Consider the following 27794-nt stretch of genomic DNA (forward strand, 5'->3'; position numbering starts at 1 on the left):
TCTGTAGTCTTCAGTTAAAGGTTTTCTGTGTTGTTTTTTTTGTGTTTTTTTTAAGACTTGTTTGACCACAGGTGTTCTCCCATACAGTTGCAGCTGGCAGTGCATGTTTTACCGTGTGCTAAACAAACTGAGACAGAATCAGACTACATTTTATTGCATCAAAACTGAAGAACAAAAGGGAACTTTCCATGTCATGTCACCAACGTGATCTGATGATTCTGGTCAGATAATGTGACGGCTCTTAGCTCCTCTGTGTGGTCAGCTTATTCCTGCACTGTTTACTCACTGCATGCTTCATGACATGTCTAAATGTAAATCCAGATCAAGAAACGTGATATATGTCTACACTTTCTATATTTGGAATAATATATCTTTATTTTTACTTCTTATTGAGGAATAAAGTTTTGATTATCTATCAGCCTTAAGCTAATCTCCTCCCTGAGCTTATATTTGTACAAACCTGCAAAGATTCCTGTTGAGAAAGATTTTTAAGTAGAGAAAAAAAAAATGAGACAAAATAGGCAGTTATTCTATATCAATTGTTTTATTAATGCAAGTATAAAAATGCATTACAAGTTGGGTGCTTTTTGCAGTTGTACTACATGATAACTCAACAAAATACTGTCTGTAATCCAGAAATCAAACATCCTCCATCGCTTCAGTTTCGCCGGTGGGTTTAACTTCTTTTGAAAATCCTTTTAGCGTCCACACCCTCGTAGTTGTAGCTCTGTTGGAGAAAAATGATGTCATCATCAGTTAATATACTCACCGCATCTGACTGAAATACAGGTCTGAGAGTTTTCATATCAAACCATATGAAATAATCCAAACTTAAATTTGCATTAAAAATGAGTTCAGATGATTTAAAATGGGGTTCTGTTGAGTTCTTATGAACAAGAAGTTTCTTACCTGTTGTATACAGCTCTTTGAATTTGACAAGCTAGTCTAAGTGGGACCCAAACCAAAACAGATCACTGCTGTTTTAAAACAATCATAGCAGATCATGTGGCTCTATTTTATAAAGCTTTACATGACTTTCGATTTAACGTTTTATGATTCTTTATAAAATCAAAAAACTTACCACAAAAGCTTTTGGGTTAGAGTTGTTTTAAAATGGCAGTGATCTACTTTGGTCTGGACCTTGCTTAGATTAGCCAGTAGCTCAATAATCCAGTCTGAGTTAAACTATTTTTCCAACAAGAGGTAAGACAAACTTTCCACAGAACCCCATTTCAGAAGATCTGAACTAACCCTTTAGGCTTTCCAAGTGTCGAGAAAGCAAATGTATGAGATTTTTTTAAGGGCTCTTAGCTTGTCGGTTTGCATTCAACCCAAAAGCCGCCTTGCCTGAATTAGTTCATCTCCTTGGATGATTCTGGTTGTTGTCAGCAGTTTTCCGTTGTCCTTTCTATTGAAAAGTCCCTTTAACATGTCACCCTCCATGGTCCAGGAACCCTGTGGGATGGTCAGAGAAAAACATCTCTTAAGAATGATATTCAGTGGAAATAAATTTGCAGAATTTCAAGAAAAGAAAACATCTGTGTTTAGTTATGAAAATGTGCTGAAATCAGCTCTAATTATTAGCCAACAGAAGTGCTTAAATGACAGGAAATACATCTGTGTTAATATAGGAGAACTGACAGGTCTTGCTTAGGTCAGTTTCTCTGTAATTGACAGCGATGCGTGATGCTTCAACACTGAAAGTCCTTTTTTCTTACGGTCAGCTCAGTTCCGTCTGCGAGGCTGTAGTCGAAGGTGACCCCCAGGGTGAAGTTGATGTCAATGGTGCGGAAATTACTGCTCTCCTTGACTTGAAACTTATCTCCTGTCTGTTCGATGGTGATCTTGAGGTTGTCGTGAGAGGCCAGCTTCCTCTTCACCATGTTAATTCCTACCAACAGATACAACGAATGTGTTCAGTAGGGTCTGAACAATGACAGGAAGAAACCTCTTCATGCACAAGTTGTTCCTTTTTTTGTCTTTGCACGTAGTTAAAAAAAAACACAGACTCACAAACATGTTTGGTATAGTCAGATATTTTAAGGATTTAATCCTTTTGCTCCAGTTTTCTGTAAATAGGACAGTGACTTCCTGCATTTTATCCTTCTCCTCATCCAGTTTTCATTTTGTTATGGTCAACTGATTTCTCAAACAGCATACGCAGTGATGAAAATGTGAAACAGATCCAACTGTGAGCAGTTTATTGAGTCTGAAAGCAAATTTCTCACCCATTTGTTCCATGAATTTCTCATAGTTATCATTGCGGTCGATCTTCCAGGTGCCGTTGAAGGTCATGGTGACTGGTTGGGTTGAGCTGGACCACTCTGCAGAAAGGAGCGCCGGGCTTTGGGTGCGGTGCTCCTTTTAAGCTCCAACGTCCTCCTATCTCATCATCAGCGTGACGTGCGATGTGGCCGTTTAAAGCTCATGTTGTCTCAAGGATTTGTCCAGGCTGAACTCCTGAACAGTTGACTTCCTCTTGAACTTGTATGTGTGTTTACAGAAGGTGGTGGCAGCCAGGTACCGGAGGAGAACTGGAGAGATTCTGCGTCCAGGATAGGATTCCAGAAACAACTTTAAAAAGCATTTGTTTTACCAACAGCTTCTGGCAGAAAACAGACATGCATAATTATTTGCAAAAATATGCACCTTAGTGACAAGTTTCACTAGATTTAATCTCATTTTTCTAAATATTTTATAGTTAAATCAAGTTACCAGTGTACTATATACGTAACCACTTTGCTCAAAAGTGGTGATCCATTAATATGATCATCCCTTTTCTGTGATATCTTTGACCTTAAACAGGCCACCATTGATGAAGAAGACCTTTGATATTTTGAGTTAATATTACATCTCTGTTATTTTACATAGACACCATGATTTACAGAGACTAAACTGAAAAATATGTCGAGCAGAGTTGTTTGAAGTAAATAGAAAGCTACTGCAAGTCTTTTTGTAGGATGTTTGAGTTTGTAAGCTCAGAAAGAAAAATGCTGTGCATAATTACTCCAGATCAACTGAAATGTCAAACAGGAGATTACGTATCTATAATTGGACGATCTCAAAGTAGCAAAAAAACAAATCAAAACATAATCTAATGTGCTACAAAGGCCAACAACCCGAAAATACATTTTCCTTGCTTTCTAAAATAATGTTAACAAAGATGTGGGTCAAAGTAACACACATGCAAGTGATGACCGAAGGTTGCTTTTAAAAGAGAAGATGAATCTTCATCACCTCACCAGAGGATTTTATGAGCTCTCTTGGTTCATCTAAGAAAACAGACAAACCAGTCACCCTTCTTATCGGAGACTCTTCTTGTCTAATGTCACACGAAGAACCTTTGCCTGACCTTTGCTTCACTTTTATCAGACTTTTTACCTTGATTGTGGTGATGAAACCGACAGATGAGCTGGGGAGAAACCAAATGAAGTCCAGCGAATGCTAATCTTTAACACATCTTTATCTCGTGGGGTTTATCTCAGTTGTAGTATCAGTTTAATTCTGGGCAGCGTATCAGTTGTACTGGCAAAGGAAAAAAAAAGGATTATACAGAGAATAAAATTATGGAAGCATGCCACAGAGGGAATCAAACTCTGCACTCTTTAGACGATGGTTCTACAGAGCTGGCTAAAGGTTAGGAACATATTGTTTAAAGGGATAAGTCAACTAGTTTAAATGAGCTAATAGCTAGGCAAAGCAGAGTAGAGCAGATTGCTGCTATCCTAAAACAAACCAGAGCTTAAATATGATGTAGTGTTTAACGTAAATATTGTTTTTTAAAACATTTTTACAGCTGTTCATTTCACGTTATATAATTGTTCTGGTCAAAGAAATAATAATATTACTGCAATGTAAAGATTTAAGAAAAAAACCCTGATATTAGAGTTGTTTTAAGAAGGTCTTGGCTTCAGGATTCAGTTTTACTGTGTGTTTCTTTTTGTAATTAGTGGTTTTGGTTTGGGTTTATTGTTGTTTTCACATTTGTCTTGTTCTCTGTGCCTCTGTCATTTTCCACTTCTCCTGAGTCTATCTCTTGTCTGCCTGCCACACCCATCTACACCTGCCCCAAGTTTTGTAATCATCTCACCTGTGCCCACTTCCCCTAATTCCCTTCTGTCTTTAAAACCCAGTCATCTCCATTTACTTGCTGGTCTGTTGTCGCTTCATGCGCTGTCTGGTTGTCCCGCTTGTCTTGTGTCTCAGGTTTAGATTTTGTTATGTTTGGTTATGCAGCCTTTGTTTTTGATGATCTTTTTATTTTAATAAATTAGTTTCTTTTTGAAAGATGAGTCTGTGCTCTGGGTTTGCCTCCTTCTCCACCCAACATGACAGAATGTGCCATTAACTCATCAGTTTTGTCAGAATTAAACTCTTTTTTTTTCAAACTGAGCCCATTCAAAAAGCTATCTACAACAGATAAGATACTATGTAGTCATAATTATAATATAATTCATTATTTTCAGAGAAACACTTCAACAGATCTAAATCAGGGTTGTCTAACTCGTCCACAAGGGGCCCAGGATAAAATCTTCGTCCTGCCAGAGGACCAGTCTCTGATATACAGTACAATGACCTTGGTTTTCAGATGTAATATGTCAAAGTATTCACACAGACATACAAATTACTTTTGCCATATGACATATTTGGAATTTCGAACAAACAACCTATTTAACAAAGAACAAAATATGGGCTCAAGTCAAAAACCTGACATCAAATTTATCAGTAAGAGTTCGACCGGTCCCATTTGGATTTTCTGTGGTCGCTCTTTCCATGTCAAAATCAAAGATTTTTAAAATAATTTAATTTTTTCTCTGCTTCTAACTTGGCTAATTTCTATGAGAAGTCTGCTAAAAGTATGCTCAGTTTTTTTAAGTAAAATCAAATGCAGTAGAGACAAAATAGACAAATTTGTAACAAAATTGCAACAAGAGCTGGACCTACCCTGCAGGCCTTGTTTTTGACATATGATATAAATGAGTCTTTACCCACTTCAGTTTGGAAATCAGTGAGGATTTATCAAACGCACAACTCAACATCTGTAAGAAAAACATCTGTGAAACTTTGCTTTTACTTAGGGAACCCCTTTGTGTTGCAAAAACAGTATCATTTTACAGTAACTACTTCTCAGTCATGTACATCATCAAAATGACCCAAGAACAAAAAAATAAAAGGTTCAATATTAGTCTTGCTTTCTGAATTTCAGCTGTTTGTCAGGATCCGGGTCATTTGGCTCCAGAAAGAGCTTTTCTCAGCACCTGAAAGGCTCCTGCTGAAAGAGCTGTCTGCTTGACATGCAGTGAATGCAGTCAGATCTTCAGATGGTTTATCGTTCTTTAGATGTGGTTGTATTGATGCGGCTGACTCTGCTGTTCATTCTTTATCTGTTTGTTGTGTAACCACCGCTGATCGGGGCGCTGCCCGCCTCAGACAGGACGATGAGGCAAGAGCGCTCAGGTGACACAAGATCAAAGTTAAATAAAGGTCAAATTAAATAATGATAACTTGGCAATAAGCAGAGACGATAAAAACACATTTTATCGTAGGATAATCTGGTGTAGAGAGATATGGGTACATTACACATGGAAAGAACTTTCACTCCTTTCAAAATCATAAATGAATAAAACAGCACAAAGAGGTGCGGGTCGGTTATTATGAATGAATTATTTGCAGTGTATTTTATGTTGTAGGATATCAGTTTTGTTAGGTGAACTTTCCTCCCATCTTAGCTTTGAACTTTTTGAAACACCAGTTTACCGAAATCACCTCCGATGAAGAGCTGATCCAACAGATGGATCAGTTTTGACTCCATTTGACTGGCTATAAATGTAAAATTTCAAACAAAAAAACTTTTACAAATATATTAACCCAACTAAATAATACATTATTTATCCACCTGCAGATTCTGAAGTAATGAAGGTTAATAAATAAATAAAATGTTGCAGTACTGTACACAATACTACAAATTAAAGTCTTCATTTATACAGTACAAGTTACAAAGTCTGAACACACCCACCTGAACTTGTTGACTGATTTATATAATGACAAGATTTATCTTTTTTTAATATCTTTCTTTTTACAACTGTGAATAAAGAGTCAATCTTTATTAGATGATTTTGACAAAGGAGGGATTGATAATCCAGTGGAAACAAAAAATACATCCTCTAAAAGAAAGCTACAACCCCAAATCTGAAAAAGTTGAGAGGTTGGGAAAAAAATGTTTACGCCAAATTTAATTTACATTCCCCCATACAGATGCTCTTCCTGATGCAGCCTGGGCTCGAACACCTCAGGATTACAAGACCGCGCACACTGACCACCGAGCCACTGCAGCCCTTTAAATTCGAAGGCAATAACATCTTCAGAAACTTAGAATGGACAAAGAAATTGTGTAAAAGTAAGAGGTATGAATAAGAAATAGCTGGAGAAGAGTTTAGCCACTAATTGGGTTAAATGATAACAGTTCAGTGAAGGGACTGGGTATAAAAAGAGCTTTTTAGAGAGACTGAATCTCTCATAAATAAAGGTGGACCGAGGTTCAAGTGTTTGTGGAAAAGTGCAACTAAAAATGGTGAAACAGTTTCAGAAGAACGTTCCTAAACAGTAATTGCAACGATTTCAAATTTCCTGTCATCTACAGTTTTTATTAATATTATCATAAGATTTCAAGAATCTCTGAGCTCAAAGGACAAGACTGAAAGTCCATTTTAGATGCTGCATCAGAACCAGGTTCTGTCCTGGACATCTCTGCACTTGCTCAGGAACACTTCCACAGATCATTGTCTGCAAACACAGCTCACTGTGACATCCACAGATGCTGGTTAAAGCTCTATTATGCAGAGAAAAAGGCAGATGTGAACACCATCTAAAAACACTGCTGTCTTCTCTGAGCTAAAGCCTAAGCAATGCTTTGCTCCCATCCAGATGATACCATTTTCAGGGAAGGGCACAGACTGCATCCATTACAGCACCATGGCTTCATATTAAGAGTACAGGGGGTGAACTGCCCTGCCTGCAGTTTGAATTCTTTATCTAACCTCTGTTCCTTTATGTTTACAGTCTGTTGTTAAAAAAAGAGCTGATGCTTCACAGAACCAGCCTTGTTAGAGATGCTGTGTTGCCATCCAATTCAAAGTGATCTTACTAAAATAAAACCAATGTCTTAGTTTAAACATTTAATGAGTTTACCGTGTTCCATTGTGAATAAGATATGGGTTTATGAGATTTGCAAAAACATCCCAAAGTTTTGGGCATCGTCATGGTAGACTTTCAAAACCAAAAGATGGAGATATTATACATAAAAATCAGTCGAGAAGCCGCACAATTTGTAAATTTCACGAAAATCTTTCCGTTTGCACTAATATTTCAGAGGTCTTTAAACTAGTTCACATCATTTTCCAAAGGAGATGTTGCCACTGTGCTTTTTGTTCAATATGTCATAAAGTCACAAAAGGACCAGCCGCCTTACATTTAGGTCTTTTAAATCTTTTTAACCTCGAACATTTTAGGGTTGCATTGCTCCAAAGGCCCACTAGAGGGAGAACTTCACAAACCAATCCATACTGAGAGGCTTATTTTTGTTATGAACAGCAGAGACGCTCTCATTTTAGTTGCAAATCCGCCTCTGCTTCAAATAAAAAACCACTCACTCCTGTTTGCTTTGGCTCAGCAGACTGAAGGGATAGAAAACATATTACTGGGAAATCAAGAAGACATAAAATAATACGACACAAACACATTAGATGAATGAGGCACATAAAGTAGGAGTTTTTCTTTAATTACATAAACGACGAAGACACAGCAGCGGTTTCAGTGGTGAAGTTTACTATGGTGGTTCCTTTCACAGGTGATCAGTACAAACATTTTAGATTTTACCAACAGTAAAACAATAAATACAAAGTGACATGAGTCAAACAATAAATATGTGAATTTTAAGACTTATCTCTGTAACATAAGGTAGAGCTAAAAATCAGTGTATGAGTGGTTTTTCATAGCAACAGTCAAAACTGTTGCGTGATGAGAAGCAAAGTGCATTAAATACATTTTTATTCTTTTAGCTATTTAAATAGATTAGTGATAGATACTACGCAGTACGGCTGTGCAATTTACTCAGCTTGTGACTTTAAAAGAATACTTTAAGCTTTTATTTTTTCCTGCTAGCAACGCAGTTTGTCATAGAGTTGAAGAAAACTAACAAAATACAGGCGCTCTAAAAGCTAAACTGTTAAATTCTAATCAGTATTTTTTGTCATTTTGACGGTTAAATATAAACACGGTGCTGAATATTGCTTTCTTAGTACAATGAGGTGGTATTGGACTTTCAATTGTTTTTATTTTTGGCATTTTTAGACGACAGAAACACACCACACACATTTGGCACCAAAAACTTATGTAACTGAGCTTTCTTGTCTGCTCATTAGAAGCTTTAGTGATGGTGTTACATAGTTTTGTATCTAATACACTGATTTTAACGTATCAAACCTATACTATCAATGAACACCGCTTTACTGTCAAAATACAGTGAGGTCGTGATGGATTAGGGGTGAGCAGAAACAGGGGAAACAACTGTGCTTCTAACTATAATAAAAATACTCGCCTATTCGGAAAAGATAATCATTTTATGTTTCGCCTCGTCCTTTTCACACCCTTCAACAAACGACTACGAGACTTAAACGAGCCGACGTGTTCACCAGACGACACCCGGAATGCTGCAGCGTTAAATGGTTACGCTTTAACCGAGGTGGGCTCCGTGTCGCCGCTCGTCCTGGAGAGAAACCACACCTTCATCGGCTCCTTCTTTCCTTTCATGGGGATAGGACCGCGGTACTCCAAGTGAAACTGAGGGTCAGCGTTCTCAGCGGACTGCAAACACCTGAAGACAAAGTCGACGTCACCACAAATGATTCAGATTTATTCCTGGGAGAATTCTTCCCTCACTGGCACACCTAATGATGGATGTTTAACTCTGTCATGTGCTCTCCAACCTAATGCTAGTATTTTCTGGTATAATGGCGTACTATAAATCCTTCCTGATGTGCTTTAGGTTGTAATGTTTTTGCTAATTTATATATTTTTCCGCAGCTACTAATAAAATCCACACAGACTTCAACAGACGGCTGCCAAAATGTGGACAGTCTGAGTTATGGCAGCGGTAAAACCCACCTGTAAGTGTATTCGGAGACGTTTATTTTTCCCTTTTCACCGGTCGTTTCCGTACGACTCGTGAGGTTGACTGTATTCCCAAACAGGCAATACCTGGGCATCCTCTGACCTATCACCCCCGTCACCACCTCCCCCGTGTGGATCCCAATCGTGATCTGGACAGAACAGAGAATAAAAAGAAAACTGCACTGGTTAAGATTTACCTGACAAACCATCCCTACATTTGGACTAGTTGAGAATGTATTGTTTAAAATTACCCAAAATACCTATTTATCTAATACAAAAAAAAATATATATATATATATACTGTAAAACAGGCCCTCCAGGAGGTTGCAATTTTGCAATTTAGACCAATCACTGCAAATATTCTATAAATCACCTTAGTCCCCTGTCTGGTTTCACCTCCTGCAGGACGAAAACATGTCAGATTCCTCTTGTTCATATTTGCCATCAAATATTATCGCAAGTCAAGTTTCCTGAAGTATTATATGAAAGTGTGAAAATTAAGATCACTTTAGACGAATCAGGCCACTGCTGACAGAAAATGCAGCTAAAATGTTTTTGCACGCTTTGATTGTTTTATTTTTATTTTTATAAACACTGTTTTACTAACTAGGGCAACTTTTGTCAAACCTAAGAATCATTGTAGAAAATGACCCAAAAAATATTTAATAATGATTGTACCATCATTGTCAAATTCTAAAAAAATATAATCTTGCGAGCTTCAAAAATGTATTTTCTTTTTAAATATAATATCTTTCAAAATATTATAACTACTCTTTCCACTTTTTGTTAATGGAAAACTCGCAGCCATTTTTGTAAAATCATGTTCTTGCATTGTTAAAGAAAGAAAAAAACCTTCAAAACACTACAGTTTGTTTTATTTTTTTGCTGCTTTCTGAAAAAGCTGCTGCAAAATCGGACATTTTGAGCTGCAACGATCATAAAAAAACGTTCGCAAAGTCCTGAAGGGGCTGAAAAGTGACACTAAAGTGTCAGGAAATGTAAGCTAGCGTTAAAATAAACTTGTATAAATATTCCCTTAAAGACTGTGCAAATTACCACAAATAAACAGCTTTTAAAAATGCGAGCAAGTATCTTTTGGATGTTTTCTCAGTCTGTTCACACAGCTCTTAAAGCCATCCACTGAAAAGGTGCAACATTCGGTGGGTGGATATAAGGTTAACTTTGCCAGAGAACGCCTAGTGCACATAATTATAGTCCTTCTTTAGCTTTTTAAGATTCGCAATAAACATTTCCAAACGCAGTTTAAAGCCCATCTATAGACTAATATTTACACTGAACTTGTAAGCACTTTGGTGCTTGTTTTCCTCAAAGCCTGAACATGCCGAGAGCATCAGGGACAGATGATGATCTATTTTTAGCCCCGGGATCGTGAGATGATGGTGAGATGAGCGTGCTTCTGCTACTAAATTGGACTTCTCTTTAGCCGGTGCCATCTCCCGAAATAAACAACCCTTTGTTAAGGAGACATTCATTTCCAGAGTGAAGTCTCAACAATCACTGATACAATAACAATCCTCAACAGTTAGTTAAACAAAAGTTTTCTGGTTTTTATCCAACTTTTTCAACTTGTGACTACAGTTTGGAAATATGTCCAGAAGCACAGATACAATTATTCTGGGGGAAAAAAAAAAAAAAAGCAAACAGTGCTCAACAGAGCCCAGATTATCTGTGCCAAAATAACAGATGCATTGCTAAAAAAGCTGCAGAAATAATTAATTATGTGAAGGAAAACAGAATGAATACCATGACTGTCCGTGCCAAGCGCAGACAAACTGCAACACCAACAAGAAGCTAACCAACTGGAGAGGGAAAGATATCAGCAGAAAAAAAACCGTCTCAAACTACTAAATGAATTTGTGAATTATTCTATCAAACACATTGTTTTGAAGTTTGCTATAATGATTAAACAAAGGGTTTGCTACACCTTTAATCCCTCAATATATTCTTGTGAACGTTACAGTTTTAGTCGACTTCTTTTATTTCTCTCAGTTCACCAATTTTCCCAAAATTTATTGGGATTAATATAAATCCTGTTCCTAAAAATGTCAGCCACTGCTTACAGGTTTCTATTTCTTCTCCTATTAATGTAAAATGGGGTTGAGTGCAAGTTTTTATTTTCCACGCTGGAACAACACTGTGCCCGGAAACAGTTTTTCTGACAGCTGAGATTCCCCTCGCACCTGTACGGGCTCATCGTCCACCTTGACTTGTCCAGCGATCTCCATCATATCCAGAGCGAGGTGGCAGATGGACTTGGCGTGGTGCGTGCACGGCTCCGGCAAACCGCTCACCGTCATGTACTTGTCCCCAACTGTTTCCACCTGTAAAAGAAAGGAGAAAAAAAAATGAGGTTTATTCCGAATGTCAGCGAAGTAACGACCCAATATCCTCTGCTTTATTTATGTTTGATGTAGTTCCCACCGTGCAAGCCAGAAATAAACTGAAATCCTGTGTGATAAACATTTAAACCCTCGCATCAGTTTTTTAAAACATTCGGGGCCTCTTTAGGTCCTGCTAAAAACCCCAGGACCACCTAGCCGTTCAGCTGGGTCGAGTAAATATTACTTCTTTTGGTGACCCCGTGGCTGAAGAAGATTCCCCTGGAAGTGCCGAGGCCTGTTTGACTTCTCAAAGTGCATTCTTGTCTGAAGGCCTGGAGCGTAAATCTGCTGCACAAGGCCTATAAAATTCCGCAGCCTCTTTGGAAAACTGCACCCTGTTTAGGAAAGAGTGCGCCGCATGTGTAAAAGTCAAGTCAAGTGGCACACATACTCGCTTACTGAGTTGCATGTGCATAATTGCGTAACAGATTTCTCCAGACTGGTACATTTAGGCTGGAGAACCAGTAGAAAAAAAAAAGTTATATTTGGTTTCTTTTAACAATTGAATCAGTCTCATTTTGTTCCAGAAATCCCAGATCCTACGCCGGATTGAGATGAGATTACACAAGTGATTTAGAAGCTGGGACTGTAAAGTTCTTGCTTCCAACCTTGTAGACGTAAGGGTTCTTCCGAGAGTCTGTCAAGATGTCGAAGCGCGTGTAAACATCATTGAGCAGGTTGACGATCTTGATGGCTCCCTCGGCCGAGGCGTGCTTGCTGCAGAACGCGTTGAATCCCACGATGCCACTGAACAGGATGGTGACGTTGTCGTAGCGCTTTGCTGGAACGGGGCGTTTGTGTCGCAGCTCATTGGCAACAGATGGCGGCAAAACAGAATAGAGCAGCCTAAAGAAAAAAAAGAAAGAAAGAAAGAAAAGAAGAAGCATTCAGCCGAAGGATGCAGTCACATTTGCTCAGCACAGTAAGGAACAGGGGCTGCCAGACTCAAGTCCATCCTTGGATCAGCATTTTATTTGCTCTCCCACCACCTTTTGGTCACTTTGCAATGCAAGCTGCTCTCAGGCTGGATCAGTGGTGTTTCTATGGCAACTGCTCGCTCATGGCTGCCGTGTGAAAAGCAAAAGAACTTTCCTGATGCTTCAAAATGTAAAAACACATGATACTGTAGCGTGAAGAAGCACCCTTTATCATGACCTCTGACCTACTGTCATCTTTCTGTAACTGTTCTCCTTGAAGTTCTTTCTCACCTGAGTGAACCTTGATTGTTTTAGGACATCTAATCAGTTATTCACAGATTGTTTAAGTGCTTTCCTAAAGCTTGTGAAGAAAAACACGAATCGTTGTTAAAACGAGATGTGTTTCTTTGATTAGGAAGCCAGTTGAAATATGAGAAATAATTGTCGATCATTATTGGTGTGCAGCCTTTTGTCTTACAGGAGACCTGTACTCAGTTATGACTGTAAGAGTTTTTGGACAGACTGATATAAAGTCTTTCTGCTTTCTGAACAAAGTCTGATGACAAACTGAGGAGAAAGCCTCAGTGGGTGCAAATCAGTTCGTTTTTGTGTTTGTCGCATGAAGACCTTTTTCCTTTCCCTCCTTTTGTCTTCGTTTCATTTTGTAATCTGAGAAAAATGTTGTTCTCAGAATTATTTTGTTTCAGGTAAACAAAAAATAATCCCTATTTCACCTTGGACTAATAAAATATTCCTTGTTGCTGTGTTGTATCTAAATAAATCCTCATTCAAAGCCCTTACTTAATAGTCATTCCTCAGAAATATTTACTCTTATATAACTCCTAGTGTTAGTCTTATTTTTGTTGTGTCGTCTTAATTATTTATTGATTCTTTTTTTTAGTTTTATTTTTGTAATAACACCTTAAAGACAACATTTGGTTTCCTTCCTATTGGATGTAAATATTATGATAAAGCTTCAGCTGCTGAGATCTGGTACTAATAAGGGTGAACAGATTAAATAATCTAATGATTGAGTTCCTGGAAGGTATAATTAATCTGCTGTTTGGTCACTCTGACCCGGCGCCCCTGCTTTAATGAGAGCTTAATATGTGGTACGCTGAAGAAAGGTCATCACCCTTCCTCATCCTCATCCATCTGCTACAATACATACAGATGAAAACCACACCCTCAGAACATTATGGACAAGAGTCTACTTAAAGAATACATTTAAAATACAAAAGCAACAATATTCAGTGTTTTTTTCCTGCTAAAGAGGAAAACCCCTGACAAACAGCAAAAACAACACCAACCCATGTTCCTATCAGAAAGTGTAGTGGTGTAAACAGAAGTCCCCTTAAATGTTAAGAGGGGAAATGTGAATTTCAATCAGCGTTTGGAGCCCGAAACAGTCTGATGCTGGAGTACGGGCAGACTAACAAGACGGGGATCCAGTGGGAGAGTAAAAGTCTTTTCTTATAGAAAGATCAGATTGCTTCAGTGGTCTTAAAAGAGACACGCTCCACCTTTGAGATCGTCCCCAACTGTTGCCCACTGCTGAGCCAAATTACTATGCCAGGCCCGAGCCGAAACTGTGTTCGCCGAAACGGGGGCTACAGATTAGCTTAGGTAAATATCAGCCTGCATAATAAAGTCCGACCCCAGGTGTTCCAGTTGTCACGTCGCATTATTAGAACCCTATGAGACTGGGGCCTGCATCCTGCTGGATTTTAAATAGTTCCTCTGTAGATATCCTCCACGAGCTTTCTTTGTTTATCTCACAAGACGGACTGTTGAACAAACTGAGTTCACAATGTTTGACTGGGGTTTAATCACAGCGTAGAGAGATAATAACTGGACTGCTGTGTGTAGTTTTTTTTCTATAAATATTTTATAAGTTATGCACAACAAAGAAACATATCTAGCCATATAAAGCATTCATAAAACACTGAAAAGTGTCAAAAAGATGCTTTTCATACATTAATGCAGGCTCAATATTTAGGCAGATTAAACGCTAAGCTTTTTTTTATCCAGTTCTATTTAATATTTTGCTTGTTGCTCAGCTTCATTTCTCCTGTTGGTTACTCTACTTGTTATACTCTTTTATTGTGGTGTTCCTAAGAAATGTTTGGTGATAAAAAAATGTAGCAGATGAAGAAGACAGAGCAATCAAGGTAAACAGTTTGAAGAATACAGATAAACTAAAAGTATTTGGCAATTAAAGGGTCCTTATTGCCCTTTTTATCAAACAGACCGGAACTGGATATTGGTGGTTTATTAAGTTTTTACAGCCTAGTTAGTAGCCAACCTCTTTATCAATCCTTTATAAAGGTAGTCCTATTGTAAAAGGGGGTAACTATAAGAATAACATAAATAATATAGTTCAATGTTGCATTGGGTAACCTTCTTCTTGAAAAGCCTCGCCTGTGTTTCTATTTCTCCTCTGGAAACTGCTGGCAACCCTTTAATTTTCACTAACTAAGCACCTCTGTCAAAGCAGCAAATCAAGCTTTTTATTTATTTATTTTTTTCTTCAGGACACAATAGCTTTGTGAAAAGAGCGCTACGGCAATCTCGTGAGCTGCAGTTGTGAGCTAACATTTTCTTTCCCGTGGTGACAGATGCAACAAAAAATGAGAGCGCGAAAAAGAAGAAGAGAAGAAAACTGATACTGTGAGCTGATACAAGCTGACAGGCAGAAAGCAAGTATTCATTATTATGTTTTAAAACTTTGCTTTTTCACTTTATTCTATACGACTTAAAATGTCATGACATATCTAATATTTTCTTATTCATTCATTCAGCCAAGATTATTGACAAATAATGTCTGTGTGTTTCAGGCTAACTGAGTAACTTCTCTTAGGATAGAACCAATCGAACCTATCCGTCTTCTTCTTCTCGTCCTCCAGGGCCCGCAGTGTGTGCTGGAGACGATCTGTCAGGATTTCCAGCTCTTGGGTCAGCTTGTACTCCTCACGAAACTGCTCGCCCAGCAGCACCAGGTCGCGTGTGGCGTCGTGCAGTGGGATGTCACTCAGGTAGAGCCCCCTCCGCGTCAGATCGTCCAGGTTCATAACACTGACCACAACGATGCAGAGCAGGTAGAGAGACAAAGAGGAAAACAGTGAGGCACTTCTTTCATTTTTCAGAGCTCTTTTTTTTTTTGCAAAGAAATTGCTGGAAATGATACACTTCCATCTTTGGTGGGCAGGAACGCTGCAGAGGTGCATGTTGTTCCTACTCTTATCGTGAACGGGTATAAATTAAACACATCATAAAGACTGAAGCAGTGAGATCATCGTCCTGGCTGAGCTTCACGTCTCCAAATAAATGATCGCCTTGCTGAATGAGGTCAGACACTGTTCTATACGGCTCCTCTCTGATAAGGTGAATAATCATGTTTCTGTCACTTAGTTCCTGTTCTGCAGCAACCATTTTGTAAAACCTTTCAAAGCATGTGCAAACAGAGAGAACGAGCTCTATTGAACACCACTTCCCTGGATTTGCTCTTTTTTTCTGCAAAAATGCCTGACTGGTTATGTAAGGGCTACAGGGGCTAATGAAGGTCACAAAAAGAAAAGCTTACAGTTTTCTTTTGTCTCGTTTTCGTCTTTAAACCATGTACCCATTTGGGTCTTTGTTTATAAGAAGTTAAAAGGAAAACATTCATTAATTCGTCATCTCATTACATCCACTACATGTTCAAACTTCAAAACTGGAAACCAAAGACGATCAGTTAACAATAATGAATACCAAATAAATGAATCTTCTGGTCCTTCTTTAAAGAAAACCTTTTTTTAGGGTGAAATGAAATGAGATGTCTCCCATCCAGTGTTTCTACAGCTTGACTACTAACACTTTTTTTTCTCCAAGTGCCACAATATTAGAAAGATCTTGAGGTTTTCTGAAAACAGACCCACTACAGAAAAACAACAAAAAAAAACATGGGGGGCCAGATTTACAACGTAAGTTAGTAAACCCTAAGTTGAAAGTTTTTAGGCAGCATTTTGGATGATCCAGCTAACAAGCTAATAATTAAGAAATAATCATACAACTACAGACTCTGTTTGGTTGAAGTTGGCCCTGGATGATGGGGTTTATTTTAGCAGCTGAAATTTGATTTATTTCTTTTAATCTTTTGGTTAAAAAAAACAAAAGAAACAAAAGAATTTTGTTAGAAGAATATAAACTGTAGTTTCTTCATTCTCAAAAACTTCTTCTGCTTCATTTCTTTGTCTTTTGGCTGCTACCTTATCAGGTTTCACCACATCTGTCTCTAAGTCCAGTTTCCACCGACACCCTGCTGGTTAACAGAACCGGACCCAGATCGATCCGGTAAGGCTGTCATACAATCAGGTAAAGCAGTTCCTCAAGTTTGATTTGACACAAGTTACACCAAATGCCCTTCCAGACAACCCTCGCCATTTATTCAGGCTTGGGAGCCGACGTACACAGGAAGTCCCCTTCCAATGGCTGGTTTTAGTTGTCAACAACAACAAAAAGTTGTCTGACTTTTGTCGATGACATTCTATTCTCATTTATGCATTTCTTCTGGTAATGTTACGACTGATCTCTTCATTGAATCTAAATGACATAAAGTGCTTTAACAGAGCTTGTTCCGTGCACATTTAGCTCATCAACAATCTCCATCAGAAGCTACCAGGTTCCTTCAGTCCAGTCGAGACTTGAGTGATTCATTCATTCACTTCTTCACAAAGATTCTGCCTCCTGTTTGGGTTAGGCAACACAAAAGAAGCTAAAAGACTGAACAACAAACATAGATGAGGTATTTTTTAGTAACTATCTCTAAAAAAAGCATTAGATGTACTATTCATTTAAAGAAACTGATGGCAATTTTGTTCTTGTGCTTTCGCCTAAAGTATTTTGCTCTTTGTGCAGAAATCTTCCCAAAAAGTTAAGTTTATTGGTGCACCTGCAAAGTATGACAAGTTTATTTATACAAAAGGAAAAAAAGTATTTAAGTAATAAAATCTCCTGTCCCAAAAAACATATTTTAAACCTTTCCTCTGAAGTTTATGTAACCAAGAAAAAATAAAGGAAAAAAAAATATCTTGAGATTTAAAATTGTTTTCTTTTTTTTTTTTTACGACTGTCCTGATCCTGACACTGAACATGTGTGCAAACACCTTCTAAGTGAGCGATGTTCTTCAACGAACAATGTGCCTTTTTTGGTGAAAAAGATGTCTGCAAAGAGAAGGGTGCAATCTAAGTCAAGTAGGGTCGTTTTTTAATCAGAGGAAAACTAATTTATGAGCTTTGAAAGGTTGAAATTTTGAGTTTTCTGGCTGCATTTGTGTTGGTTTGACTTCTGCTTTTTACAGTAATTCTGTATGTTTTTAGATCAACATATATTATATTTACAACTTGCTTAAGCACTTCTGGATGCATTTCGTTGCCTGTACTTGGGACATGTGTAATGACAATAAAGTTGAATCTAATCTAATCTAATCTTATCTAATTCCCTAAATTGTAAACTGCCCCTTTAAAACAAAACTCGTACTAATATAATCTATAAAGTCTGGACACATCTGAACATTTATTTTCAAGAGTTACATCGTAACTTTGCTTTTAAATGTATAACAATTATTACAATATATAATGATTCTGGGCACATGCCTGGAGAAAGTAAAAATCAAAACATGCTCATGATGTTTACTTAATAACAAGCCTCTAAAATAAATCATCTTAATAAAACAGTTCAGGAAAGAAAAACAAAAATTACTTATTTATACTTATTTAGAACATTAAACAGTATAAACTATGTCTCATTTAAACTGGAATATGCTTACACTGATGCAGAATGATATTCAGAAAATATCAGAACAAAAAAGGAAAGAAATAATCGATAATGTTTCTTGATTGATTCAAATATGCTGAAGGAGATGTTTCATAATCAATAATATTGTTTGTTAAATTGTTTCCAGTCTGCTAATTACAACACCTGCACCGTGTCAGTCATAATCCTTCAGTTTCTTGTCTTGAATTCGTTTTTTGTAACTCTGTCCGTCTCCTGCCAAGCTTTGCTTCACCTCAGATTCTGGTGGGGTTTTTGTTTTTTGTTTTTTGCTTCCGTAAAGGTCTATTTATTTCCTCCACCTGCCTGCTGTGATGTTTGTGTCCGCTCACACTGTGACAAGATGTCTTAAGACATAACGTCTACTCTACAGAGCTTACATCCAAAAGCCACCTAATGCAACTCAAGCAGATTCACTCATAGTTTGGCCGCTCATAGGAACTGCGCCAATATATATGATGAAGCTGTAAACTGGGAAAACAGAGGCGTCATATGTGGCTGTATTCATGCCAGTGAGAATAGAGGTTGTGTTAGGGTAAGAAAAAAGAAAGACTTAAAGATACGGATCTGGCATGGAGAGGTACAAAATGGGAAAACTAAACTAAAATGGCTAAATTAACGTTGTTTTTTACTACACTGTAAAAACTACTTCCATAACATACACTCAATCCTGACTTAACTGAACCCTTTGAAAACAGAAACATATGGGAAACTGACCTCAAACAAAAAGTGCACCAACTATATAAAAAAAAGGACTGAATCCTGTCTTCACAAGACTGAAACGGTCTTTGAGGTCCCTGGATGCAGCTAGGACTTCTTTTGAAATGTAATGCCCCTAAAAGGCTTTAAACAAATTAAGGATAAGGGCCAAGTGAGAACCATTTCTGATAGATGTCTTTACTCCCATGTGAACTAAATTTGTTTTTAACCCTTTTTTTTTGTCAAATCTAGTTTAATGTCTCTGCCAAATTTGACATCAAGAGAAGTCTCTGCTTGATTTATTGTCCCTATAAAGATTGCTTGGTGGACCAAATTAATGATATTCTTAAAAGATGAATGGTTTTTTTCCATTCTTTGCGGCCTCTTAATTTTTTTATGTATGATTATACGGGACTTGGACTAAACTGATGGTTTTTAACCCCAATAGCAGAGACAGTTATCACCAAGAAACTCTTTTTTGCAGTAGAAAAGAAAAAGGGAAATATTCTCACCACTTATCCAATAAGTGTTCACGAGGGCTTTAAGATGTGTAAGAATGTACTTCTTTGCATGTGTTTTTTGTAAGATATAATGATATTTGAAAGCACAGATGTGGTAAGTCAACCATGCGATGTGCCAGAAACGTGTCAGATGTAATAATTGTTGCGCTGCTTCTTGGTGCTCAGTTCCCACTTGCCTGTCGTGCTACTGCTGCCCAGGTGTTGATGGGGGAAAAAATAAAGTGGAAGAGGAAGGAAAGAGACCATGCGGACGACTTAGAAGTGAGCAGTCAAACAAAAAACATAAAGCATGTTTAAAGATGTGACAAAAAATAGAAGATTTAATGCTGAGTTCATTACCTCCACCAAGGTTACGTTTTCGGTAGCATCTTTCTGTCTTTATTTAAGATTTCTCAAAACGTTAAGAATTAATTTTCAGGAAATTTCCAGGAAACTTCAAACATGATACAAGGAGCAAGTGATTAAATTTTGGCTCAGATCTGGACAAAGTTTAAAGTCAAACGTCAAGGCCACAGATCAGCCTTTGCCCTAACTCTGCAGCTGTATAACAGGAATGTTAAATTCCACAGCTGGTCACCTCATAGTTTGAGGGTGATCACTGTTGATTTCAAGATTCATGGGGTCAAAAGTCAAGGGCTCAGATAACCTTGTGCTACAACTATGCAGCTATGTAATAGAGGAAAATTAAACTGCATGGTTGGACACCTCTTAGGTCAAGGATGATCACCATTGATTTCAAGGGCATGGGGTCAAAGGTCAACATCACAGTTGACCCAGTGCTCTATGCCACAGTGAAATGTAGGAACATCAAACTGCACAGCCGATGCCTCATGGGTCAAAGATGATGCCTGTTGATTTCAAGGTTCATGGGGTCAAAGGTCAAGGTCAGGTAACAACTTTGTGAAAAACTTGTCTCTGCTCCTAGATGTGACCCTTTTGTTACGTCCGCCAAGTAAGTTCTGTATGTGGCCGTGGCGGAGGTTTGCGCTCAGAGTGCTTCTAATTTACTTATATTTTACTTTCTTGTTATATTTCATATTTGAGACTAAAACAATGCCTTCTGTGGCATCTTCACAAAAGCGTGATGTATGTATATTTCCGAACAGCTAATAAAGAGCATAACAACTTCATATTTTGTGCCAGGGGATTGTTAAGAAGTGCACAAAGTCCACATGCACGGTTGAAAACATAAACATAAACAAAAATGACAAACTGGGGCGAAACTAGTTGCTTTTATAAAACCTGGCGAAACATAATGGTTTAAGAAAAACTGTAAAAGGTGATGTTAGAAAAAGTTAAAGCTTCTGAAATTAGTGTTTTCTACATTGTTCAGCATGTATTTAATCAAAGACCATTAAATTTACCCCATATGACTAAACTCATACAGCAAGCAGGAATATTTATCAGACTCTAAGCAGTGGCTATGATTAGTACTGCTGGACTTTGTGCCCAGAATAAAAAAAAGATAAATTAGAAGGATCCACTGGCATTGGAGAAGTATTTAGAAGTACCTGTTAGCCCTGCCTTCATGACTTAACGACATCTAAACTACTCCCAGCAGACATACCAGTGTGTGAAACAAGCAAATATGTTTCAGCTTTCATCAATTATCACATTACTGATTTTGTTTTAAACACTCACGCTCAATTTGTCCCACTAATATAGAGTGATTTGCGTGAATGTGTCTGTGTTAATGCCACAAGTGCTACTCACCCCACCCCACCCCCAACTCACACGCCGTGCACAAGACTCACGCTGCATGTCCTTACTCACCAACACATTCGCATGACAGAAGACAGAAGACACCGACAACACCAAACAGACGAGATCGCGAGGTGAAAACCAGGCTCTTAACAGCTGAAAGAGTTTCAAGCTACAATGAGATATAAACATAAAAGCAGCCCACGCACAAGCAGGGTCGTATAAATGTGACAAACAGAATGCAGGCCTTTTTTGTAAATGTCAGCTGTTTCACTGCTCCCTGCTTTCATACAATCGTGTGATTCCACTGATGCTGCGGGGTCAGTGAATTAGTAATTAGTGTCAAACGGATATTAATTTGTTGGTTCACCTGTCCACGTTAAACTCTCCTTAGCCCTGATGTGTGTAACAACAGAACCGTCGTCAGTCTGTTAAAAAGCGATGGCACTGAGTTCATCAGACGCTGCGTTTGGATTTATTCTCCTCGCAGCTTCGATCAGACGCGTCTGTGAAAGTGACAGAGTGAGACGTCTGCACAATATCTACTATGCAATCAAGACTGAACTGTAAATCAAGTCAGGCTGACGGTGTCACTGAAGTCCTCACAGAGTCAATTTAATAACAACGTGTACCATCCTCCAGAACAAATCATATCAGTGAGCCAAGTGACCCGCGGTAGTTATCCAACAGATAAATGTAAGCAGCTGCAAATATAAATTTTTCACACTTATTAAACTCTCCGTGCTGAAAATATGAACAGTTTATTGCACCACCGTAAAAGCCCTGTTGTGATCAACCTTGAAAAAAATGAGATCTTCATCTGAGGCACACTGTCTCCAGTATCACTGCTGTTCGGCTGCGTGCTCGCACAAAACTCTCCAAGTCCTTCTAGAGTCACTGCTTCATCGTGCCACAGAAATTCACCTCCAGCTGACACACAAGCAGCTTTTTTTCTTAAACTAACAGGCACAAAAGAAAGAAAAAATAATAATAATTGGGACATAGAAGCTTTAGCAAGATGTCAAACATGATTAATCATAGTTTATTCTTAATTATGTGGCTCAGGCACTGAGAAGAAATGACAAAAGAGCTGAACGTTGTAGGTAAAAGCACAGAGGAGGATGTTTTGACAGCAGCCCTGTTTTTGATAGTTAAAAGGACAATTTGCCAAGTTCTCCAGAACTGAATTAATCGAATGAATGATTGAGAACTGCAGCACATGTTTCTCTAAAAATGTGGCTTCCACACAACAAACCGTATGATTTGTTGAAAACGAAGCATTCATGCAACTTCGTCAAGACTTCCACCCAGAAATGTTGCAGAAAACCACAAAGTGAGTAATCCTGGCATGACACAGACACTTTCAGTGGCTGTGCATCTTTTAGAAAGCAGTGAATCTCTGAAAGGAGCTTTAGTGTTGATGAAACATCTCAAATAGTTTATTATTTTTTAAACATTAGTTTAATCATACATTTTAATTGTGCAATATTAACAATCAATCACGGTTTATAACCAATAAAACGGGCAACAGAGAGCCTATTTACTCCCATTAGGTAAATTATTTTTAGTGCTTTTAAATCATAAATGCTAGAAAAATATTTGCAGCTAAAGAACTGGTTTGCACTTAATAATCTGTTTCTAAAATTAGACGCCAATAAAAGCTGTTTTTTCTGCAGTTGCTCAAAGTGCAGTCTGAACTTTACAACCCTTGAGATCTCTTTTTCCCCAAACTAATTAGGCTGCTGGAAAGTATTAAGATAAGAATGTTTTGTAGGTAACCTTCCTGCTTATTGTTTAATAGGGCTATAGAGGCAATATAAAAAAGGTTCTGATGAGATCATTTAAATAGGTGTATTTGATTGTAACATGTCAATTCTATTAAAAAAAAAAAAGAGGCTTATGTTTGTTTATGCCTACAGGAGAGCCGCTGCTTGGGCGTGCATATTCAGTCAGTGCTTCTGTCAAAAAAACCACGCTGCACAGTGGGCTTACCTGGGTGAGCAAAGGAAAAGGATGTTCTCTGCCTCTGGCAAATAAATCATCTGCCCTTTCAGTCTCAGACAGCTGATCTCCACCCCCGTCAGCTCGTCCTCATTCTCCACAGTCTCCACATTAAGCAGGCCCTCCTGTCAGGAATACATCACACTTATGAATATTTCATCACGCTGTATGTTCCTCTCTGAATCCCCTTCAAAACTGGCAACTGCTCTTTAAAAGGAAATCATTTTCGATTTCACGTGCGTGTGTACAAAAAAAAAGTGATAAATTACGAGCTATAGCGTAAGCGTCGCAGCTGACGGCGCAGGAGCACTTCGGCGGTCAAAGTGTGAATCTAATCTACTTTCTTGTGGCTGCAAAAAAAAATGTGCAGCTTCTTTTATTTGACTTTACAAGACTAGCTACATCTTAACGTTTGTTGCACTTTGCTTTGGTTAGATTTTCTTTTCAACAGTCTAAGTCTCCCTGCTCTGTCCTTCCTGAGCTTCTCAACTAGGTCACTTTGTCTTTCTGCAAATCAGAAACAAGTTCTTGTATTTCACTGAACATTCACATAAATCCGCTCCACTCCGTGCACAAACTGCTTTATGTGAATGTCTAGACATGAATTTCAGTTCTTTAGGCAGACAGTGCTCTCTAAATGGTAAGTTTCTTCTGCATTAACATAGTAAATGAAAGCCAGACAAATTTCTTGCCGCTTCTAAAAATATCTGTGACCTTATCAATATTTAAGAAGGCCTATTATACCCAGTTTAGCTTCTATATTTTTAATCTGCAACCTCACTGGACTACCTTTGCATTATTTATACCTCCCAAAAAATTCCTTACACTAGAATTTTATGCCGTTTCAGAGTTGATCCACTTCCTGAAAGTGTTTTAGCAACTATTTTTACCTAAAAGCCCACTTTCGAGGCAGCTGTTTTCACTTGTCTTGCGAGGAAAACTGCAGACCCGCTGACAGACTTTCTCTTTCTCGTTTCTGTCTTTCCGAGACTGCCGTCAAAACCTCGGTGTCAGTTTTGCGCTTGATTTGTTTGTAGTATCATTTGTGCTCTGGCGAAATCAGAACTCGCTGTTTCAAAGAGTACGGAGCATTTCTCCTCCCTAATTTGTGCTGATAGAGCCAGCATCAACAGGAATGAACTGCTGGCCGTATGTCTGAATGTAAGGTTTACTTGCGTTATCTGCAAGAATTTCTTTCATGTTTTCAGCATTAAAAAGAGATCCTAGTAACTTTGACAAACCTAATTTAACATTGTCTCAAGCCTTAAACAGTTATACACACACTGACAAACTTCAGCTACATTTAATATTAAAGATTTTTAACAAGTAACTTTACAAATAAGATGAACTGGATTTGCTTATGATGTTGTTTAACCTCTGATTCAGGACGTTAATTCAACTTTGCTGCTGCCGTTTGTTTAGGCTCTTAGGATGAAAATGTCCGGACTGTCAGATTTTCTGAGTTATTTTTGTTTTTTGTATTTTGGTTGCCTTTATGTTTAGTCTGGGTTTAGTTCTGTCTTTGTTTCATGTCATCATTCATTTCTCCTCAGTTAGTTTCTTATGTTCCTGCCACGCCCATCTTCACCTGATCCCAGTTGTAATCACTCACCTGTGCCCTCTTCACCTAATTACCCTCTGCCTTTAAAACCTGGTCATTTCCTCCACTCACTGCTGGTTCATTGTTGCTTCATGTCTTGCCTCATGTTTGGATTTTGCTGTGTTTAGTTTTGCTGCCATGTCAGCCTTTGTTTTGTGTTTATTTTGAACATCTTAGTTCTTTCCTGAAGATGAGTCTGCGCTCTGGGTTCGCCTCTCTCTCCTGCCAACCTGACACTGACTGGCAAATGGCAAAGGCCTTCGATTAATGAAGGAATGCATATCGCCCGCCGCCTTTCATGCCAATGTTTTACTCCAAGATCATCTTATGATGAGAGATGGAGTTAAAGCCATTTTGATCAAATCTTAAAAATAATACGATGCATAATCTCAAGCGATATTGCACGATCTCATGCGATCAGTTAGCACTCGGTGCACGTGTTAGGGATGACTGTCAGCTACTACCACACCAAACATTAGCTCAATATCAGTAAAACTGACTAAGTTACAGCTATATTTGGGGTTTCTAAGGCCAGTTTGCATGGAGGCCATCTTGAACTGTGTTGCCTTTATAGGTTAATCAGTTGTAGATGTGAATCCAGTGATTACTTTCAGTGTGTTTCATTAAAACATGTCCAGTGGATCATGATATAATTTTCTAACAGATAAACGCAAAAAAATCTGTCCAGCTAAGAAAACACAACAGGGCTACGATTAAAACTATGAAGCCAATTTATAAAGAGCAATCAAACTATATTTTGATCACTAAGACTTAAATTTATTTTTGTAATTTTTGACTGAAGAAGTCGCAGACAAGTCTGAGACAGAAACCAAGTAAACAGTGACATCTACCTTGCTCCGCAGAACAAAGACAGTGTTGATGTGGGACAGGATGCCATGAAAACTGAAGTCGATGTGAGGACGGACCAAAGAAAAAACTGAAGGGAGGATGCAGGAACCAGGCTGGAGCTGGGGCACAAAACAAAATTGTGCTTTACTCAGCAAATTGTTCTTTTTTTTTTTTTTTTTTACTGCAGAACTTGTATTTACAATAATAAATGTCTGATTCCTGATTTTGAAACAGAATTGGGAACACCGCAATGTGAAAGCAGACCTGCGGCAGGACTCTGTAAATGGCGTTCCCACACTGGGTGAGCATCAGGTCCTTGTCGAACATGAGGTGGAAAGGGAAGGCCTTGCAGAACGTGTACGGGCTGATCCGGGTCTCCTGAGTGCCGTTCTCCTCAAAGCCATCGAGATCTTCATAGAAAGCCTCTTCCTCCGAGTCCTTCTCCTCAATTAGAAACTTGATGTGGTCACACTCCTCACTCTTGGGTTGGATCATCTGCATCGAGGGAAGTCAAATAATTGAGAGAAATGTATTTCTTAGTGCTGAATAAAACAAGCTGAAATTTATGAACAGAAAGCACTGAATATTACCAACAAGACCGTCCTGATTAAATATCCAAACCCCACTCCACAACTGTCATTAATAACCTGATGATGGTATTATTAATCTTGTGCTCACTGTATTAAATTAGGAGGGTAATAAATGACAATCTGTGGGTTTATGAGCATAAGGCATGATGACGTCAAGCTGCTGTCTTTGCTCCTGTTGCCACAGCAACAGTGGCTAATATTTTCAGAAAATTGGGTGTCACATTTGGAGCGTCTGCCATTTTCTGTTCTTTCAACACACACACACACACTCACACACAACTGTTGAACATTTTTTTCTGTCTGAGCAGCATGATTAGGTTTGGGAGAAAATGTCACGGTTAGTCCCTTCGAACACTTTAGGTATTTAAGGAGAATAACAAGCTGCAATAACTGATGGTAGCTTTTTGGTGTGATTTGGAGCCTGAAGAATAAATGTGATTTAAAACAAGAAAATTAGTGGCATTAACAACAACTTAACAATAATTTATTCTAGTTTAGTCGAAATCTGATTAGCCAGGTCGGGTAAAACCTGTTGTGAAAGTTTGATCTATTTCACAGAAGCAACAGTTAAACAAAGTTAAACCAGAAGTGAGGAGGAAGAATAAACCCCTCTGAAAAGGCTGCCAGCCTCCAGCCACAGACCCTATAACTTAGATCTAAAAATATCCTCTGACTCACAGACATTAGCCCAAAACTGAACTGAACCCTGCGTTTCCGTTTGGGTGTTTGAGAGAATCTGCTGTTTAATCTTTACATCGTAACCTCTTCAATTAGTTCCCGAGACGTGAATTGTCACATTCTGACACAAAGCGTCACAGACACTTGGCGGCTTCGCTGGATGTTGCAACATAAATTAGAGAGGGGCCGAGAAAGCTTAAAGCCATGTTCATTCATCAGCCGCAACAGAGGGAACCATTAGCACTGTGGGGTTTCAGTGCGCACAAAGAGGGAGGAAAATAACAAGGCTGACCTTCATCTCGATCTCCGTTCCGTGGATTTGTTGAGCAACAGTTTTAATGATGCCAATCACAATATCCTGCAAGCCTTCCCTCTCTGAGTAGTAGTGGAGGATCAGGTTGTTTCCTTTCTCGGCATCAGTGCAGCGAAACGAGGGAGCCCTCATCCCGGGATAAATGGTGCCCAGGTGATCGTGGAGCGCGTCCAGGTTCTGCAAATTCAGAATAAAGATTAAAGACGCAACAGCCGATCGCAAGAAAGTGAGTTAGGTTAAAGGTTTACAAAAACCTGGTGAAGTGCAAAAGGTGACTTTAGTTGAAATACACACATCTGAGATGGTTTGTCTTTTGAGTTTGTAAAGGAAACCGCACTGAAACATGTTTAATGATATCATGTACGACATGAGTATACTCTTAGCAGGGTCCTTGAGGGTGCATGGGAGTTCGCCCAACCAGTCTACATGTGTTTTGTGGACTTGGAGAAGGCGTTCGACCGTGTCCCTCGGGGAATCTTGTGGGGGGTGCTCCGGGAGTATGGGGTACCAGGCCCTTTGATACGGGCTGTTAGGTCCCTTTAT

At 38.5% G+C, this 27794-nt stretch overlaps 2 protein-coding genes across 2 annotated transcripts in view; both read right to left on the minus strand.

Annotated features, from left to right (window-relative positions):
* Positions 1–523: 523 nt before the first annotated feature.
* On the minus strand, positions 524–2367 carry fabp2 (fatty acid binding protein 2, intestinal). The gene is made up of 4 exons (XM_017417878.3): positions 2229–2367; positions 1719–1891; positions 1348–1455; positions 524–727 (listed from the first exon to the last, which is right to left on the minus strand). Exons 1-4 carry the CDS (start codon positions 2293–2295, stop codon positions 677–679), a joined length of 399 nt encoding a protein of 132 aa, XP_017273367.1. The 5' UTR covers positions 2296–2367; the 3' UTR covers positions 524–676.
* Positions 2368–7803: 5436 nt separating this feature from the next.
* gucy1b1 (guanylate cyclase 1 soluble subunit beta 1) overlaps positions 7804–27794 on the minus strand; it is a 25733-nt gene continuing 5742 nt past the window's right edge. Inside the window, exons 5-13 of the mRNA XM_017409422.1 lie at positions 27231–27428; positions 25935–26165; positions 25673–25789; positions 23213–23346; positions 15365–15562; positions 12179–12416; positions 11370–11510; positions 9163–9317; positions 7804–8872 (exon numbers count right to left, since the gene is read on the minus strand). Coding sequence (XP_017264911.1) covers positions 8725–8872; positions 9163–9317; positions 11370–11510; positions 12179–12416; positions 15365–15562; positions 23213–23346; positions 25673–25789; positions 25935–26165; positions 27231–27428 — 1560 coding nt within the window. The 3' untranslated portion in view covers positions 7804–8724. The remainder of the gene's footprint in view (positions 8873–9162; positions 9318–11369; positions 11511–12178; positions 12417–15364; positions 15563–23212; positions 23347–25672; positions 25790–25934; positions 26166–27230; positions 27429–27794) is intronic.

Source organism: Kryptolebias marmoratus, linkage group LG3, assembly GCF_001649575.2.
Source record: "Kryptolebias marmoratus isolate JLee-2015 linkage group LG3, ASM164957v2, whole genome shotgun sequence".
In the NCBI taxonomy this organism is placed as follows: Eukaryota; Metazoa; Chordata; class Actinopteri; order Cyprinodontiformes; family Rivulidae; genus Kryptolebias; species Kryptolebias marmoratus.

Coding starts and splice junctions, on each gene's coding strand:
- fabp2 (XM_017417878.3), bottom strand. CDS start 2,295: ATGACCTTCAACGGCACCTGGAAGATCGACCGCAATGATAACTATGAG. Junction 1,892..2,228: donor GAAATTCATGGAACAAATGG/GTGAGAAATTTG, acceptor ATCTGTTGGTAG/GAATTAACATGGTGAAGAGG. Junction 1,456..1,718: donor CAGACGGAACTGAGCTGACC/GTAAGAAAAAAG, acceptor ACCATCCCACAG/GGTTCCTGGACCATGGAGGG.